We start from the raw sequence: 15,641 nt of genomic DNA on the forward strand, positions 1-15,641 counted from the left end.
TTGGCCTCTTAAACTCTGAGTGATTGTAAATTTCAAGGAGAGACATCCTTTCAACTAGGTTGGCAAAGATAAATAAGAGTAACCAACCAACAACGCCCCCACCCTCACCCCGGAAACAAACAAACAAACAAAAAAGATCCAGCCCTTTTGGAAGGAGGTTCCTGTACAGAGCAACACATTTATCCTGATAAGGCCAAGTCTGCTTAACCAAATGTTTCTATATTTGATTTACTGGATAAAAAGAATGAAAAAGGCAGATTCCACAAATGACTACCAGAATTTCATGCCAAATACATAATGCATCTGAGAACACAGCAATCGTTTTAGACTTTTTTTTGAAAAATAAACTGAATGAGGAAAGCCATGCAACTACACTTATCTAGAGAAAAGTAAACAGTGAACTGGCAAGTTTGGAGGGAAATCGCTCCAGGGTTAAGGGGTTTGTATGCAGATCTGAAACTTGTTACTCGAGGGGGTGGGAGAGAAGGGGAGGTGACAGAAGAAGGCGGGCGGGGAGGGGAGGGGAGGTGAGGGTGTGGGAAGGGCTCTGCAAACTAGCTCCTAGGCAGCGCTGGTCTAACCCTGGGAGAGCAGCCAGCTGTGGTGCGAGACATACCTCATTAGTAGTGAGCTTGTCCTGGGGTGTCTGTGGGGACATGGTGGGTGTCGGCTGGCTGGAGGATGGGGAGGAGGAGGTGGAGGAAGTGGAGGAGGAATGGCTTTGCTGTAAGAGATCTGGCAAGAGGTGAATGCGACCGGCAAAGCCATTGCTCTCATGATGGCTGGCGCGCTTTTGGTCAATTGCACTCTGCAGAGAAAACAGGCACACTGGTCTCGCTCGCGCGCCGCTAACATTGCCGAAGACCCTACCGATACCTGACTGCTGGCGGTGCTGTGTGACTCTCAACTCTGTTACGTCATCAAGGGACGACTGGAGGAAATCAGCCTGAGCTGCTCACGCTTCCTCGCCAAATGCCTAGGCTGAGCCAACAGAATTCACAGCACCTCATCTGGTGACTGCAGAACCCAAACAGCGGGTGTTTAATCTGGTTTATCTGCCACATGAGCTGCTGTTACCAAAACCACTGGCTTTTCTCTTTCCTTTTTAAATCTGTCTAAAGCTCTAGAAAGTACCCGTCACTTCTTTGAATCCTGGTCTTGTCCGGACCAGGCCCTTCCCGCTTTCCATACAAATGCACTGCCAGAGCATGAAACACACTCAGGGAAAAGTCCAAAGTGCTACACAGGTGCCCTGCTCCACTTAAATGAGAAGCACATCCCTTTCTTCCATCTGAGCTAAGAAATGAACAGACCGTTGTAAAACTTGGTAATCCAAACGGAGCACGGCTGGGTGGCACACGATTAATATTCAACGAGGGAGGAGCGTCACGCCCGGAGCACAGAAGAGAGGCCCCCCCCCCTGCTCCGGCTCCCGGCCCCGGGCAGCTCCTGCCTGCCTGCCTAGCCGGCTCCCGCCGCAGACCCCCGGACTCGGAGCCGAGAGCTCCGCGCAGACCCCCGCCGCCGGCCGCGGCGTGCCCCCTGCGGCTTCTCTGCGCTCAGACGCAGACTGAGGGGCTCGCGGGCTGCTGGGAGGAGGGCTGCCGCGGGACATGCAGGCGGGCGGGGCGGGGGCCCTGCTGGCCGCCTCGGGGCACGCAGCACAGGACGCTACCCTCCGGGTGTCTCGTTAGGTGAGAACAGACGATGATGTAGAAACAGCATGAGCGAGTGAACGAGCAAGTGGGTTAATGAGTACAGGAGAAGCTAGCCTCCAACGAGGAGAGAGGACGCGGGTACCTGGCGGACGATCAGGGTGCCCTCCTTGGACGGGGTCACGGCTGGTTCACTCTCCACGTCGTCGTGGACGATCATGGTTTTCACGGACTCCGTTTCACCGTTGCTCAAGTTCAGAGATGACCTATTGAGACAAAATCCAGACGTGAAGGGCCATAACCCGCGAGCCGAGGATATACCGTTTAGATTTTTCACCTTCTCGGAGTCCTAAGATGAGATCGGGCTACAGGTATAAAGTTTCCTCAAGGAAAATGAACTGCAGTTTTCCCTTTTTTCACAGCCTCAAATTAAGAAGAAGAAATGAAACACATGGAGTACTGGAAGAGGCCCTGACATGCGCGCACACACACCAACGAAGAGAAGGGGGACAACAGAAAGGCCGTCTGCTGCTGACTCCACGACGGGGAAACGTTACACGTTCACAGGATCAGAGGACAGGTTTACAACAACTGGTCCCAAGTGGAAAGAAGGCCCAGTGGGGACACTCATCCTCCCTCAAGCAGGGCGGGACTGACGCGGCTCTGGCGTCCTCCGGCCCCGAGGGGGGCTCCTCGGGCCCTTCCTGCTCCAAGTCGTCGTCCTCCTCATCCGTCGTCCCGGACTCCTCACTGGACGAGGAGTAGTCTGTCACCTTGTGCGGCGGCCGCACGTCTTCTGCCGCTCGGAGCTCTCTGGCCAGGGCCGTCAGGTCCTAGTGCAGGAGACAGAAAAGGGGGTCAGGCGGGAGGGCGACGGGGAAACAGCACAGGGCCAAGCGCTTCGTTCTCACTATCCATCAAACGGCCACGCCAGCTTTGCCAAACTGTCTTGTAGGGCGTCTACCGGTATCACGGAGGGGAGCTCTCAAAGCTTTCGATAGAAAAGACGAGACCAAGAAGAGTCAAAAAGATAAAACAAAAAATAGAAAAGATTTTTTTAAAAGTCCAAGGTGTTGTACACAGTTCAAACCTCACAGCCGTAAAAAAAAAAAAAAAAAAGAGCCGAGAGCATTCTTTTCCGACTATAAAATTCTGGATCAACAGATGTGTGCAGACAGACCTTGGTAGTGTGTCATAAAGATGCCCGCCCCTGTGACAAAGTCTTCTTTTGAGGAGATTTTGCAGAAAGCAAGATTTTAGTTAAACAGGGGTGATTTAAAGTACTTATTTGGTGAGGTTTTTAACTCCAACTTTTATTTTTAAAAATTTCCAACTCGCAGGAAACTGAGAGTGAAGTGAGCACAGGGTATGGCTCACGTCTGGCTTAACCGAGTGTCAACAACTTGCCACGTGCGTGAACAAAGTTCCTGACGTGTGCTGTGAGAAAGCGCTGCAGTGTGTCTGGCCGTGGGACGGCAGCTGGGCAGGCTATCCTGCCGCTGCCACGAGCGCGCACGCTGGGGGGAGAAGCGGCCCAGGGTAAACGCCGCGGTTCACCAGGGCTTCGGTTCCCTTTCCTCTTCTACGTGCAGACACCGTAAGACCCAATCAACTATCCAAATATAACTTCCGAGCTTGATTATTATCTCTAGTCTACATTTTCATACAGAAGTTCAACGTATGTATCTTTCCACTTAAAATTTTTACTTAAAAAGTAATGATTTTTTGGAAGGCAGGCTATGTGGCCACTCTTCCTTTTCCCTCTGGCAGTCTCTTCTTCTCACCAGTTAAGAACACGCTTCTTCCCTTTGAGCCCGAGCCTCTGAGACAAGTGAGCAAGGACTGGCCTTGCGTCCTCCTGCTCGCGACTTCACGAGAACAGCTGCGGCTTTTTGTTAAAGTGACTTTAAAAAGCCGTATTTAATGATAAGAATGAACACATGCAGCAAATTTGGGGTGTTAAAAAACACGAAGCAAAAATTCAGGGTTTCTAATTCTAGAAAAGAGCAAGCTGAGGAAGGAAGAGGCATGGAGGTCGAATACAGGCTAAAGTTAGAACGCTGCTCCGACGCTGAACTGTTCAGACGGGGCTTACCACTTCGCCCTTCGGTCAGCGGGGTCCCATCGAGCCAGAGGAGCCATCGGTGAGGAGGAACACACAGCACAGGAAGCAGGGAGGAAAGAAGGGGGGAGGGGGGCACAGAAATCAATGCAAGCGGGAGACAAAACCCCAGCAGGCTCAAACCCCCAGTGTGCCCAGTGACGGGGCAGCTACTGCATCGAGGGCTACGGAGAAGAGAAACAGCCACACTGCCGCCCCACGTACCAAAGGGCAGAATTAAACCACGGGAGAGTTTAAGGAGGTGGTGGAAAAACATCTCTTCCAAAAGCCAGTATTTTAGGTGCCCACTCATCAAGAGCATGTAAAGGTGAATGCCAAGCAGAGAGACAGAAGGCTTTTCTTTCTTTTGTATTTTTTAAATGACTGGGGGGGGGGGGGGGGGGCGGGACTGGGGCGGCGGCACAAGTGGGCCAAGGTTTACAGCTTTCCTTATAACCCCTCAAACCTGCGAGACCCCACAGGGAGGCCTGCAGGCCGCGCAAGGAGAAGGCTTTAATAGAAAGATCTCACTCAAGTTTGAAATGAGTAAAATGGATTTTGTGCAATTCTTACAGCGGGCTTGAGAGGTCTAAAAACTTCCTTTTTATCTTCAGGCTTTTTTGCTGCATTTTCAAGGCGCTGAGATGGCGAGCCCTCAGATTTGGATGATGCTGTGAAGTTCAGAGACAAGAAAGGCCGAGTCACGTAAACACCTGAGTGTGGGCCACGAAGCCACCCAGCCCACCTGGCCCCCGTCCTCTCCCCTCATTAGCCTCGCTCACAGCAAGGTCTCCACGTGCTGGTCTGAACCCCGGGGTTTGTGACTCCTTCCCGAGAACCCTCGACTGTCACGCTGCACTAATACGTGTTCACAACCCCTTGTTACGTTACATCAATAACACAGTAGAGGGAATTTCCGCTAATCTATTCTTATGAGTAGGTTAAGATAACCAATATTGATGACAATACTGGTGGAGTTTAGGCTCAGAAGAGTGGGTTCAAATCTCAGCTTGGATATTTAGCTAATCACCTTGGACGAGTTACGTAAACTGACTAAACTGCAGTTACTTGAATCTGTAAAATGGAGACACAATATATATCCACCTCCTGGGGTTGCTGTACGGATTAAATGAGACACTGCACGGACAGTGCTCGCATGCGTAAGCTCTCAAAACCTCACTCTTTACTATTAAAATTGTGACGACTATTACTAGTGTCACTAGCAAACCTACATTGAAACACTGTTTTGTATTCATAATATGCAGCTGTGAAAGATCACAGGTCTTTTCCATGATTGAAAAGGATTTCCAAAATACAGTCAACCCTTGAACAACACGGGCTGGAATTTCGAAGGTCCACTCACGTGTGGATTTTTTTCAACAGTAAATAATTCCGTACTACAGGATCCACAGCTGGTTGGATCTGTGGGCGTGTAACCACGGATGCAGAGGAACCGTGGGTACAGAGGGTCGACTACAGACGAGGATTTTCAACTGGTGGGGGGTATCCCTAAGCCCTGGGTGTTCAAGGGTCAACTGTACTGACTGGAGCCCGATACGGTGAACAGGCACAGGGAAAAGGAAAGGCAGGCATCCTACATCTCACTCTGAAGCGCTCCCCGGAGCCGCTCTGAGACCCAGGGTGGGAGCCGGGCTGGGATCCTGAGTTGCTGGACCCCGAGGAGCTGCCACTGCCGGGCCTGGGCACCAGCTTCTCCACTCTCTCCCACAGCAGCCTGGGCTCGATGCTGCTGTTGGAGAAGATGACGAGAACAGCTAATGCATTATCCCAAGACGCAGGGTCAAATTATAAACACGCGCACCATGTCATTCAAACGCAGGGATAATAAGAAAATCAGCCTACCACCAGCATTTAACGTGAAATTCACCAAAAGTTATAGTGGCATTATTCACTGGTTTTATCTCAGATATCTTAACACACCCAAAATGCTAAAAGACATTCTACCATTAGCAGACAAATCTTCTCTGGGTGTGAGAGGAAACGCTACTGTTTGGTCTAGAAGTGTCACTAGTTCTGTCTCAGCTACAAACTCACTTTCTTACTATGAAAAATTCCACTTACATAATTACACACAAAATCAAATTACACACAAATTCCCAGTACCGACCACCACCCCTCACGGCTCTCAAGAACTGACACTTAGGCAGCACACTCATTCTTTCGTGCTCTGGGCTGGAAATGTGACCGCACACGGGCCACAGTGTATCCCTGCCGTCGACACACCACAGCATGAGTTTTCTAGGTAAGAATTAACACACGGACTCGGGCGCAGGAGAACCCCGCAGCCCACCCTGACCACTGAAGGCTCAGAAAGCTCTCTCTCTGCAGCTTCTGGGCTGTAACTCGTTCCACTTCCTCATGTTATACCGAGACAGCAAGTACAGAGGTTCAGCGATGATCAGAGTACAAAACCCTCAACACGACCTTTTCTTCCTCTAAAACGGTGCTTGCTGGCTGACGGAACTGAGATGATGACAATATTCTACGGCTGAGAATACGGTCGCCACCAGCTTCATGAGGTTATGGAGCACCTGAAATGTGGCTAGTGCAGCTAAGGAAATTAAGTTTTAATTTTATGTAATTTTAATTAACTTCAATTCAAATTTAAGTAGCCTCATGTGGCTAACAGCTACCGTATAAAACAGAGCGGCTCTAGAACCTGAAAATACTCTGTGGTTAATGCACGAGTTTATTGCCAACTCTGAGTCAACCACTCTCTCTTCCGTAGCCTGTGTGTGATTTCCGCACACTCCCAGAGCCCCCAGACATCCTCTGGATGACAAGCCCTCTCGGGTCACAGTTCCCTTAGAATCCCCCCTTCCCTGCTCTTCCGTCCTGTTACTCTCACTGAGGCAGGTAGTTTTCACCTTAAAACTGCTGCAATACACCGTCGGATTTAATCTCTCTTTTCACCACAGATCAATTTGATGTCATTCACGTGAATGGACTTTACGGCATTTTCTTTATAAACGGATCACCTCTTTGCCCCAGAACTTCCATGTTTATGAGCACTTTTATGCAAGCAGACGGTATAAGACTGCAGGACACCGTGTAGTAAATCTGTCCCTAAGCTTCGCTCTTCTCTTACCTGGTGGAGTTTCTCTGACCTGCTTGGCTATTCTGCTGCCCGCTGCCCTGCAGCGGGGAATCCCGACGGGACAGGACGGGGGACCGGGACGTCGTTCTCACAGGAACCTTTGGGTACAAAATACAGCAATTAAATTACTGAAAACATGAGGAGGAGGAGAAAAGACTACTCCCCACCAAACATGTGTCTGAGGCAGTCCTAGTTACCTTAGCCTTGCTATCACCGACCTACCCCCAGTCCCTGATCCTTCTCTGCCCTCCAGCGATACAACAGAAGAGTAGTCCAAGCCGTCAAAGGCACTGGGACAACCTTTCTATGCTCCTAACCACATTTAAATGATGTTGGCACTGAAGCTTGCTGGCAGGGCACGTACAAAAGCATTTTACTGAGATAATGTGAGAATCAGGAAAACAAGCTCAAAGGAACCAAACAATGGCCTACAAATGGATCAGCAAGAAACAAAGAATGTAGGAAGCAAGAAAATACTCAGAGGAAGCAAATTCCAAGTGGAGGAAAAATAAAATGTGCCTTTTTGTTTAATTTCAGCATTAAGTAATTACCAAACCAAAAATTTTAAAAACATGAAATTTAAAAAAACACCCAAACAAAAACAAAAATCCCTCAATTAAAAAAAATCATTTTTTGAAACATTTATGTTAATTTTTTCCCTTATAATACCTTTTCTGAACATTTTGATATTAATTAATGGTGCAAAGTAATTGATAGCTTTTGTATAGACTTAACACGACAGCTGCTAAAACAAATTTTGATCTGGTCTAGAAGCATACTCTTTACAGATGTACTCCTAAATTATTTTGGTACCTTGTGCTTAAGTACAGAGTCAGCGACAGCAATGAAAAGCTAACTGGCTGATGGCTGAACCTAACCGCCTCACTATGGAATTTTCTCCCCACCGTCAAAAGTTCCTCTGCCACTGCCCCTTAATTCTGGTGACGTCACCACACCCTTAATTGAAATAAATAATTTTAAAAAAATAACGAAAAGGCAAAAGAAGCACACATCTGTCTTCCTGCTTCTTACCCTTGGAGGCACCTCGTCACTGTCTGATCTAGACCAAGCCTTTTGGGCGGGGTCGGGTACCTCCGCCTTAGAGTCAGAACTCTGACTTAGCACCTCACTGCGGGAAGGTGGACATGGGTCCTGAGAGCGCAGATGGTGGTGTGCAAATTTGGGAGGAGAAGGGTCACTGAAGGAATGGGATCGCGAGACAGGGGAAACACTGTTCTTGAGAGATGCCAGGTGGGACCACTGTACCTTACAAGAAAACAAAACACAAAACATTCAATGCGTTCTGCAGAAAACGCTTTTCTGGTCAATACCAAATCCAAAGCGGGAGGCGGGGCAACGTACACGAGGCGGCTCAGGACTAGGTCAGCCAAGCGGTACAACGGTTACGCCTTAAGTGGAGAGGTGGTCTGGGGAGCACAGTATGTAGAAGAGAACAAAGGTACATTTATAAGGAAAACTCTTCATATCTAGACAAATGTTAGAGAGCAGTAAACGTGAAGATTTAAAAAAAAGCCTCACAGCGCTCCTGTCTGAGGGGCAACGTGTGGCATGCATTTCTGCGTCAAAGCAGCGTGGACGGGCAGAGGCAGGAAACCGCAGGACGGACACCGCCACACGTGCAAACCTCTCTACCCACCCTCCCGTTACCTGGCAGGGCAAGACGTCTGACCAAGTAACAACAGAGCCACATGTCTACTGTGCAAAGACCAACCCCGCATGTTTCGACAGATTATAAGAGTGCAACTTAAAACAGCCAGCTTTTCAAAGACACCACCAATTTTCCTTCTTTCTTGTCCCAAGTCTTAAAACACTCCAACCCCACAGAACTCCACGTATCTTTGTACTAGTTAGGAAAAAAAAGAACTTTGATTTCTTTGTATCCTATTCAGCACTAGGATTCCCTAAATGGACTGCTGAGGGGGGTAATCCTTCTACTTGACAACTGAAGAAATAAGACAATTCCTTGGCAACTGAGTTCATCTGGTCACTTTTAAATTGGAAAAGCAATCTCTGAAACAATCTGTATTTTCTTGAATTTACACTTTTTGTTTTAAAATAACTGTTCAATGTTGAAATTTACATAATTCTAGCTATATATCTATTACATCATCACATTTAATAAAAACAGGAAATACCAAATCAGGATTGGCTCAACCTTGCCAAGCGTTAAGATCCAGAATGAGTTCCGAAAGAATGTTGTCGTAAGTACAGCTTTCGGCCAAAAGCAACTTTAGATAGAAAAGGGACTCTTTTTCCTGGCCCTATGTTAATTAATCAATCAGCAGTATAAAAAGCAGTCTGCATAATTCATGAACTCCTATTTTCTAAACGGTTAGTGGCCACATAAAGATTTTCTATTTACGGTAAGGATAACGCCCATCAAACCTATTCTCCTCGGCCCCCCACCCCTCCCTCTCCCCCTTCATCCTGTCCCGCTTTCTTCTGCATCCTTCTTCTTTCCATTCCTCACTCTCTGGAGTTGCCCACTGGCTTGTGCGTCAGCTCTTCTGTGAATCAAGACGCTGCTGGTCTCACGTAAACACCAGCCTCCCAACACCCGCCCCGCCGAGCTTAATCCTGGGTCTTCTTTTTACTGTAAAACTGCTCCATACCAAGGATCTTTATGGTAAAGTGCATTCAAGTCCTCATCCGGGTTTGTGTGAACGCCACCGCTACCTCTACCGTCCCCCAACACATGCAAACATCAGTGACAGGTAAACTCGGGCTCAAGGACTTGTGCCCAGTACTCCGGATGACACGCCCACAGGGAGCAAAATGCCTGAAAGTCAATGATTTTCAGCAAGAGTGGGAACCAGCGTTTAAGGATGTCTGAGGTCTCTGCTGTCTGCTTTCTCCGCCAGACAGCACGGAGGTCCCCCACCCGGGCGAGGCCGAACGCTGAGGCCGACCCAGTGGCCTCTATCCTGACCTACTTCAGGAAAACCCACACTCAACCCACCGGGCCATTAACCTTTTTTTGGATGTTGAACCTTTTGAGAATCTGACAAAAGGCCCTTTTCCCCAAAATATATGTACATTTGGACAAATCAAAAAAATTCTACGTGGAATTTCAGGGCCGCCCACTCGCAGAACTGGCTGGGAGCCAAGGACCCCAGGTTAAGAAAAAGTCTCCCTCTATGTACTTATGACACTAACTTTCTAAAAACTAAACTGAGAAGTCTTTGTATTCGAGTAAGGAGGCACTTGTTTACGAACATCTGAGTCAGGGAAGGCAAAAAGTTAGACAGAAAGAAGAAATCACTGAATCCAGATATTCTTAATAAGTACAACAACAATCTTTAAAAAGAAAATCCTGTTTTTCCCTATCAACTGAGGCTACGTCCTCTTTAGTCTAAACTCCCTCTGCTACTCTCTTGTCTCTCTAAATGCGCTAACAAACCAAACTGAGCAGTTCAAGCAGGCTGGTGGCTCAGTGAGCCTCTGTGTGCGTCTCCCTGACCCACAGCCAACTGGCCGCTCTACCTGTGGCTCGGCTGGTCTCTGCAGGGCAGGGTGCACAGACTCGGAGTTGCCATTGGAAAAAGACTCTGATCTGGAAGGCACTGGTGGCTCCAATACTCTGCCTGTCTGCTTAGACTGGGCTTCAGGGGAGCTGTGGTTAGTTTTCCTAAATCTATCTTCCACCTGCGTCAGAGAATTAGAAGACATAACTCAGGGTTAGTAGAAAAAGGCAGAGATACCGAAGAAAGCCTGAAAGTGGAAGGAGTCTGAAAAGAAATCTTCTGTTTTCTTCAACTACAAGAAAAGAGGGGAGGCATATAACACTGGACTAGGGTCTGATGCAGAATACGGAACATTCACGAAGATAAAAATCGAGAGAGGCAGCCTTTAAAATCTCCCCCGGCAAGAAGTCTAGGATTGCACGTGAAGGTAAACTAGGAAAAGAATTAATCTGTCGCAACCAACTAAACCCACGGATTAAAAGAGCGTCACCAGGACTCTAACACACGTTTCATTCCACGAAACATAAAGGCACGGCAGGACGAGCGGGACACGTGCTCCCAGAACGTGCCGTGTGAGGGTCGGCACGGCGGGAGGACGCCCCCGCCCGGGCCAGCATCCCGCGCTCTGCCGCCTGCCTGGTCCACCCCGCCAGCGTCCGAGGCGCGGTCCTGCGTGGTCGCATCCTCACTGGGAAGCTCTGGGAGCCCAGACGCCCCAGCTCAGTAGCAAACCCCGATCACCGAAAAGCCAGTGAATCGGGCCCAGGCAGGCTTCGTCCTCGCGGCAGTTTTGGAAAAAGAGATGACAGGCCGCCCTGCCCCTCGTTTACAGTATAAAGAAAACGCCGCCACACAGCCTCCTCTCTTCCCGTGTCTCGGTCAGCGTCCGGGTCCCCTGAGATCTGCAAAGCCCTGGGGCGCTCCGCTCCCCTCTAGACGAACACTAAGCAGGGAAGAGGCCCCTCCCTGCCCCCTGGGAGCGCGCACGGAACGGCGGGGCCCGTACCTCGCGGGCCCGGTCGGCGGGCTCGTGCGGGGCCTTGGGCTCGGCGCCGTGCAGGCCGGCCTTGCTCCTGTCGGGCGGCGGGGGCCTCCGGGGCTCATGCTGTAGAGACAGGAGGTAGGCCTGTTCCTGCTGCAGCTGCCTCTGGAGCCGCTCCGTCTGCCGGTGCTCCTCCAGCTCCCGCCAGCGGCACTCCTTGGGGGGAGAGGGACACTCAGTCCGGGCCCGGCGCCCGCCTCGCCCCGGCTCGCTTCGCCCCCGCACAGCGCTCACTGACGCCTGTTTCGTGACAGAGCACGACGGCCGGGACGTGAAATGGCAGGTTACCTGTGGGAAAATCTGACAGCTTGTCGCTAAGCATACTGTCACTGGACAGAGTAAGAGAGAACCCAAGGGAACGCTGGTCTCGGCGGTTTCAAAGGACACTTGGGAACTCTAGGTACAGGTCCTACGGCATGCGCCTTGAACCGCCAGCTCCTGGCATTCTAGCCTGTTCACCGAATGCCAGGTGCTGTGCAAAACCCCGTCTATCTACCAAACGAGAACAGTTAACTCAGCAACGGGAAATAGAGAGAGAAACAGAAGCCGCCTGGGCGTGTGCCCGAAGCAGCGCGACCCCAGGGGGCGCGGCCACGAGAGCCCGGCGGCCCCGCCCGGCGCGGGGGGGGGGGGGGGGGGGGGCCTAGCTACGGGGCGGGACGGGGCCGCGCGGGGCGTTACCAGTAGCATGGCCTGCTCCTGGAGGAGCTGCTGCTGAAGGAGCTCCAGGTGCCGCTGCTCCTCTTCCAGCTGCCGCCTGATGTACTCCTGTCACACAGAGATCGGCCGGCGGTCAGCGGGTCCCCAGGGGAGGCGCCAGGACCGTCCGCCCCCACCATCTGGGGTGATCCACTCAGCGATCAATGGCTGAGACAAGCCTATCGCCGAGGATGTGCCCCAGAACTTCGAATTAGTCTCTAAGATCTGAAGAGTCTAATAAATGATGACACGCGCTCAGCGATGGGGTGTGTGTGTGTGTGTGAGTCTATGAGAGAGATAAAGGGAGAGAGAGAGGAAGAGACAGAGAAAGAGAGAAAGGGGAGACAGGGGTGAGGTGATGCGTTTTCAAAGGGAAGAGAACGATAAACCTCTGTAACAACGAAAACACATCCAAAGGACGTTACATAAAGAGGAGAAACCCAACCTTGAAGGGGCATGCATATCTGAAGGGCTGGAGACCTTGATCTACGACAACAGATTAGTCTCTAGCAAGCCCGTATCAAGAATATTCTCTCCCAACTCTCAGGATTTTTTGGGAGGCTCAAGTATGAAAAAGGCATGAAATCACTTTGAAAAGTACGAACATTTTACAAATAAAAGACATCTCCTTCCTTTTCAACAGGGGAAAAGCTCACTACTCTGGAAGAGGAGTAGATTGAGGGGTCTGGGAGGAGCAATTTTATTTTGAAATTCAGATTATTTATTTTACAGTGTCTACCGCCAACTGAGGTGCACACCTTAAGATAAAAGCAGTCATACATCTGGGCCGAACAGGAGTTTTAGTTAACCGCTCGCCCTGGCAGAGAGAATGCTGGGCAGAAGTCATGACAAATTTCCTCAGGAACTTTTTTTCTTACAAAGCAAATTTAGCCCCAAAACGCCAATCTGCGGTAAAGTGTATCCACAGGGCCGCTGGCAAAGGCCCCCTGGTTCCAACCCAGGCTCCAGTCCCGGGCCTGGAAGCCCCGCCCCGCCAGGCTGGCCGAGAGCCGCTCCAACCCCGACGACGGAGAGGACGCCGACTCCCAGCTCCCCTCTTCCCCGAGCCAGACAGAGCTGAACCACAGCTGCGAGCTCAGGTCACTGTATCACTGGTTTTCTGCCTTCACATCACAGGGACAACCAGACAATGACAGATGTACACAAACACGCACATTCATGCAGAAATGACAGGTTCCTACAGCACGGCTGACACGGGGGGGTATTTTGGAATAAAACTGACTTTTGATGCTATTTTTATAAAAGAAGAGGTGAAGAATACTTGCTATACACAAAAGCCAATGACTCCGTTAGAACACTGAAGGTTAGTATTACATTCACACCCTCTTCTCCCAATCAAGTTCGGAGAATTATCCCTCCGTGACTTAACTGTTTCAAGTTTACATGTTTTCTCCTCTTTGTAGTCCCCAAGTATAAATCAGAACATGAAAACTAAACTAAACGCACCACAGTTAACAGGCCAACAACGTCAGTAAAGTAAGAGATCAAGAGAATCACTTAAATTTCAACAGAAAAATATTATGTAGACCCAACACTGGGAAAACCCGAAGCAAAGGAGAGTAGCTGAATAATCAAATTTGGAAGCTAATACCATTGTTTACAAGCATTTTAAGTATGAACTTCAGCTATCATTTAAATTGGTCTCCCTTCATATGTTTTTTCCTTGTTCAAAGCTCATGACAAAGAGTGATCAATTCAAAGACATGAACGGCAGAGAGGCTATGATGGGATTCACGAGGACAACGCAGACAACAAAAAGCACAATTTCTGCTTGCACAGGTGGTTCGGGAATCAGACTCCTAAAGGCAACTTTATCTGACGTTAATAACATGCTGCAAATGTCACTAAAATCTGATCGCTTTTGGCTAATGTTATCAGCTGTTCTAACATTACGTATGTACATACTGAATTATATGCAAATATATCTTAAAATATTCAGTGAGTCACTGGATACTTCAAACACTTCTCATAGGACGTGCCCTACAGTTGGTTTCACATTTCATTAGACACATTCGGAAATCTTTCAGGCATCATACTAGTGGAGGCCACCCTGCTGGTTTCAAGAGGTTTCTAAAGTGTAATGATTTCTGTATCTGTTGGTAAAGACAAGAGATTCAACGTATCGAAGGGAATATGCTTCCAACTGTGTTTCTGCGTTTTCAGACTAAAGTCGTGAACACGCGTGCACACGCGTGCGTGCTTCTGGCCCCGAATCCCCCGACTCTGCGAAGCGACAGACCTCCAAGGTCCCGGCCGGCACGCCCCCTGAGGACTGACCTGCTCCCTCTCGACCCTCCTCCTCTCCTCCTCCGCCCGCCTCCGCTCCTCCTCTTCCTTGCGCCGTCGCTCCAGCTCCTCCAGCCGCCTCTTCTCCTCCTGTTCTCGCCTCCGCTGCTCACGTTCCTGCTGCCTTCTGGCTTCCCGCTCTCTCCTTTGTTGCTGCGGAAGTAAAGCCACCCAGTCAGCAGGGCGGTCTGCTGACCGGTTACGGGGAGAGGCCAAGAGGGAGAGCTCGGGGACCCCACCCGCACCGGCCAGCTCCTCCCACACTGCCCCTGCGCTCACATACACCAGCTTCCTTGTAAGTACCAGTCAGAGCTGGGTTTCACTGGATATCAGTTATTCCCCGTTCTTCGCTGAACCACAGCAGGGAGGGGACAGGGAATTCTGTATCCATGAGTATCGCTAACAGGGCTACCCCGGGCCCTTAAGTCAGGAGAAAAAGAAGAGAAATGAATACAGGAGAACAGAAATAGGGCAGAGAAAGGAGAGAAATACTTAAGAGAGGAAAAAAGCAGCACACATCAGGGAGAGAAGAAGTGACACCAACGAGAATAAGAGGTGCTATTATTATTACCATGAATATAAAAACTACCACGAGCACAAGCTCACTCTGTGTCTCGCACGGTGCTAAGTATCTGATAGTCTTCCTTCCATGTCCTTTACCTAATACAATTCTCACGACAAACCTAGGAAGCACTTCACTCCTACTCCACAGAGGAGGAAACGGATTCAAGAAGAGAGAAGCGACTTGTCCGGAGTCGCCTGGGTGGTAAGCCCCCAGGTCGAGGGCCACTGTGCCTCCCACCGTTAATCAGACAGCATCCTGCACCCCATCAGCAAGCACAGAAGGTGCTATTGAGTCACCAGACTCGCTCCGACAGCCTTTCCTAACGCAGACCATCTGTCGACCCCTCGGTACCTGGCAGCTTGACCCCGGGCACACGTCTGGCCCCTTCTCATCCAGGCCCAGACATCTATCTGTCAGTAAAGCACTGCCACCGCGCAGAGTATAAATCAACCAACTCCTCCCACAAACGTGCAGCGTGCTGGCCTGCAAAGTGATGCAGCCACTTCGCAGCCCCCCTGGGATGGAGAGGTGCCCCATCCCAGCACAGCGGCCACTGGCCGCCCACTGCTACTCAGCACCTGAAATGTGCCCAGCACATGCGGGAGGAACTGAGTTTTTCATTTTATTTTACTATAGTTAATTTACATTTAAATAGTCTCTAGCACAGCT

At 49.9% G+C, this 15,641-nt stretch overlaps 1 protein-coding gene across 33 annotated transcripts in view; it reads right to left on the bottom strand.

Moving 5' to 3' along the window:
- MAP4K4 (mitogen-activated protein kinase kinase kinase kinase 4) overlaps positions 1-15,641 on the bottom strand; it is a 170,622-nt gene that overhangs the window by 16,992 nt on the left and 137,989 nt on the right. For 2 of the 33 annotated variants that reach the window (XM_059943089.1, XM_059943066.1), the window contains exons 13-23: positions 14,399-14,560; positions 12,083-12,169; positions 11,366-11,557; positions 10,379-10,540; positions 7,907-8,140; positions 6,866-6,972; positions 5,355-5,503; positions 4,330-4,427; positions 2,313-2,488; positions 1,801-1,921; positions 617-808 (exon numbers count right to left, since the gene is read on the bottom strand). In XM_059943089.1, the coding sequence (XP_059799072.1) occupies positions 617-808; positions 1,801-1,921; positions 2,313-2,488; positions 4,330-4,427; positions 5,355-5,503; positions 6,866-6,972; positions 7,907-8,140; positions 10,379-10,540; positions 11,366-11,557; positions 12,083-12,169; positions 14,399-14,560 (1,680 nt within the window). Of the gene's footprint in view, positions 1-616; positions 809-1,800; positions 1,922-2,312; positions 2,489-4,329; positions 4,428-5,354; positions 5,507-6,865; positions 6,973-7,906; positions 8,141-10,378; positions 10,541-11,365; positions 11,558-12,082; positions 12,170-14,398; positions 14,561-15,641 lie in introns of all 33 variants that reach the window. The other 31 variants (XM_059943069.1, XM_059943065.1, XM_059943072.1 and 28 more) reach the window with 19 other exon arrangements.

The sequence above is a fragment of the Balaenoptera ricei genome, chromosome 13, assembly GCF_028023285.1.
Source record: "Balaenoptera ricei isolate mBalRic1 chromosome 13, mBalRic1.hap2, whole genome shotgun sequence".
In the NCBI taxonomy this organism is placed as follows: domain Eukaryota; kingdom Metazoa; phylum Chordata; class Mammalia; order Artiodactyla; family Balaenopteridae; genus Balaenoptera; species Balaenoptera ricei.